The sequence below is a fragment of the Sapajus apella genome, unplaced genomic scaffold, assembly GCF_009761245.1.
Source record: "Sapajus apella isolate SASKATOON/1434 unplaced genomic scaffold, GSC_monkey_1.0 scaffold1290, whole genome shotgun sequence".
NCBI lineage: Eukaryota > Metazoa > Chordata > Mammalia > Primates > Cebidae > Sapajus > Sapajus apella.
Window position 1 is genome coordinate 8163 of NW_022438216.1, and position 3342 is coordinate 11504.

The following is a 3342-nucleotide window of genomic DNA, read 5'->3' on the forward strand; positions in this document are numbered from 1 at the left end:
CTTGGGAGTGGGAAGGTGTGAGGATGAGCAGAGGCCCATGGGCACCAGAGTCTGGCCCTAGTGACGCCCCAGGCCGGGCCTGTGCATTTCCAGGCAGCATTCTGCCCTTTGTGAGGCTCAGCAGGCGCTGCCTAGCAACGCCTCATTGTGACTGTCTGTTTTAAAGACAGGGCCTCCCTGACTTGCCCAGACTGGATGTGAATTCCAGTGCACTGGATGCTTTTCGCAAAGTAGAGCAGGTCAGTTCCAAAACCCACAGCAATGTCTTTCTGGTTTGGGGGCCTTGGCTCTGGCTCAGGCCATTCCAGGACGCACATGGCTCGAGTGGGCAACAATGTGACTTCCTTCATCAGACACATCTCAAATGTGCTGATACGGGGCACAGTTAGTGGAGAAGAAGAGTTCCCTAACTGTGACATCAAGGACATTGAGGCATGCATGGACTTCACAGAACCACTGAATGAGACACTTCAACATAGTCAACCTGCACCTGTGGCAGCGCCGAGAACTGCAGATCCAATTATGGGGCTAGAAACGGAGGTATCTCAACTGAAAGGACACAACAACAGTCTTGAGGCAGATATGAAATCTCAAAAGATAACTCAAGAGCAGTTGGGCAGTAAGATGCAACTACTTCAGTCTTTACAACACCAGAAACAGGAAATGGATGATCTTAAATGCCAGCAAGAGCAAATGAATATCACACACACCCAGCGCTTTTCAGCCAAAGACGAAGAAATTAATCTGCAAAATACAAAACAACAAATCCAAACCCACCTGTGTGGAAAACGAGAAGACATTCAAACAGACCGTGATGTTTTTCAAACAAGAGAAGTTGAGTGTCTTCGTACAGAAAACGGAACCGAAAAGCCTGATTCATCTAAACTGGAGACGGAAAGGTTAGTGAAAGGAATGAACGAACAAGAACTGGAGATGAAAGTTCTGCATGACCAGAGTATGACTTTAACTGAACGGATGGATCAGCCGTCCATCAGTGAGGTGGGCAGACTCACTCACATCATCCAGCAGGAAGACGTGGAGGTGCCGGGCCTTCAGCCTACAACAGCTCCAGCTTCTCACACCCAGGGTGTTGCTCACCTTCAGCAGCAACTGCCAGCGCCTGCTTTGGAAACCCAAGAAATATCAGGTGTTTGGAAAGAGGCGGCTCGGAAAAACAGCTATTTAGAAGGAGAGTATCACCATCCAATGGATGGAACTGCTGACAACGAAGGAGGCCTGTGTAAGCTGCAAGAGGAAAATAAAAACTCAACCACTAGTAGTGGTCAGGAGAGGTTTACAGACAATGTTCTGAAGTCAACACATCTCAATCAAGAAAAAGATATTGAAATAGATGCATTAAGTCAGAAATGTCAGCCTTTAGCGACCATTCTGCAAACATCCAGCACCGGTCATGACCTTGAAAATATTGCTATCTATCAGTATGAGGAGCTTCCACCAGAACCCCATATCTTAAAACAGCCCGTTAAGAAAGTGGAAGCATGGAAAGAGCAGCTGGTGACCACAGTGCAAAATGTGCAGCAGGGGGCACCCCAACCCCAAGAAGAACTTCCTCAACTTCAGGCAAAACTTTTAATTGGCAGTGATGACGACTCTCAGTGTCAGATGAACTGTAGAGACCTGATGCAAAATTATGAAGGGCGTAAAACTCAACTCAAAAACCTGGGGCAGGAGTTAGCACACACGCAGCGCAGCAGCGCAGAGCTCTGCAGGGGCAAGGAGAGTCTCTTCCCACAGCCGGATATTTTACCCCAGTTGCCCAGAGAGGCACTTTCTTCACACTCTGCAGAATCTCTCCATGCAAGTGAGTCTGTTCTATCGACCGAGTCTTCTAAATTGCTCCGGCAAGAGATCGAGAAGCTGAGAAAAGCGCTGCAGGAGAAAGATGCAGCCATTAGATCCCTCCAAGAAGACAATCAGAGACTGTCTGATTCCACTGCTGCCGCCTCAGAACGAGAAAGAAAAGAACATGAACAAATGCGTTCAGAAATTCAGCAGCTGAAGGAGAAACAAAATGTCTTAGACAGGTTACTTAGGGGAACAAATCTTTTCATCAGAGCGAAAAACAGTCTAATCCGTTCGTTGAGAGAAAACCTCACGAAAAAAATGAATAAAAATGAACTTCTGAGGCAGGCAGTGAGAACTCTCAAGAAGAGAGTATCAGTTTTAGAAACGGATATGGATGAACTAAAACAGGACAATGAAAAAATTGCTGAAACATCCAGGGAAAAGGAAATAGAATATCAGGAAGAAATCAAAGAACTTGAAAAACAAAACGTGGTCCTCCAGGAAAGGCTGGATTATTTCCAACAGAAATGCATACATTTAGCCAGCAGCACAGAAGGAAAAGTGGACAAACTCCTCATGAGAAACCTCTTCATTAGATATCTTCAAACACCAAAACACAGAGAACATGTAGTGTTACAAGCCATGGGAAGCATCCTGGGTGTCACAAGGGAGAAAATAGAGCAGTGGTGTCAGGAAGAGCGTGGCGCCGTTACCAGGTGGACGACTGGGTGCCTTGGAGGAGGATCCAGAAGTATCCCCAGAACACCACTGGGCCTGAATCAGCAACCTGCCCTTAACGGTTCTTTTTCAGAACGTTTTGTCAAATTTCTTCAAACAGAATCTCTTTCATCTACTCCTCCAACAAGGCTCGCTCCTCATAATTCTCCAGGACAGATCGAACTAGTTTAAAATGTACAACCAAGTTTAGCAAACATCCCAGCATCCATACCCAGAGGAGCAGATGCCAATCCCTGTTCCTCTGCTGTGTCTCTTAGGAGCCTGGCTGGACTTGGACCTGGTGGGTCGGGACATCGTCTGTCAAATGCTGCTGCAGTGGCTTTGCCCGCATCTGCACCTGCACTGAGGTCACCTGGCCGTAGTGCAGGGGCTGGGCTGAAAGGCTGTGAAAGCAACGGATGATCCTCAGAGACTATGAAAGATGCAGCCACAATGTGTATCTACATTATCACTAATGACCTTTTGGAAAGAGTCATTTCTTTTTCAGTTTTCCTTTCTTTAAATTTAATAAAACTATTGGAAGAAAAAAATTTAAGAGTCTCTGAAGGACTGGCCAGGCACAGTAGCTCACACATGTAATCTCAGCACTGTGGGAGACTGAGGCGGGTGGATCACCTGAGGTCAGGAGTTTGAGATCAGCCTGGCCACCACGGTGAAACCCCATCTCTACTAAAAATACAAAAATTAGCAGGGTGTGGTGGCATGTGCCTGTTATCCCAGCTACTTGGGAGGCCGAGGCAGGAGAACTGCTTGAATCTGGGAGGCGGAGACAGAGGTTGCAGTGAGCCGAGATAGCGC

At 47.0% G+C, this 3342-nt stretch overlaps 1 protein-coding gene across 1 annotated transcript; it reads left to right on the forward strand.

Annotated features, from left to right (window-relative positions):
* Positions 1 to 315: 315 nt before the first annotated feature.
* LOC116546737 (thyroid receptor-interacting protein 11-like) lies at positions 316 to 3068 on the forward strand. Its single transcript, XM_032272915.1, has one exon. The coding sequence runs from the start codon at positions 316 to 318 to the stop codon at positions 2713 to 2715; it is 2400 nt and encodes a 799-aa protein (XP_032128806.1). The 3' UTR covers positions 2716 to 3068.
* Positions 3069 to 3342: the final 274 nt, after the last annotated feature.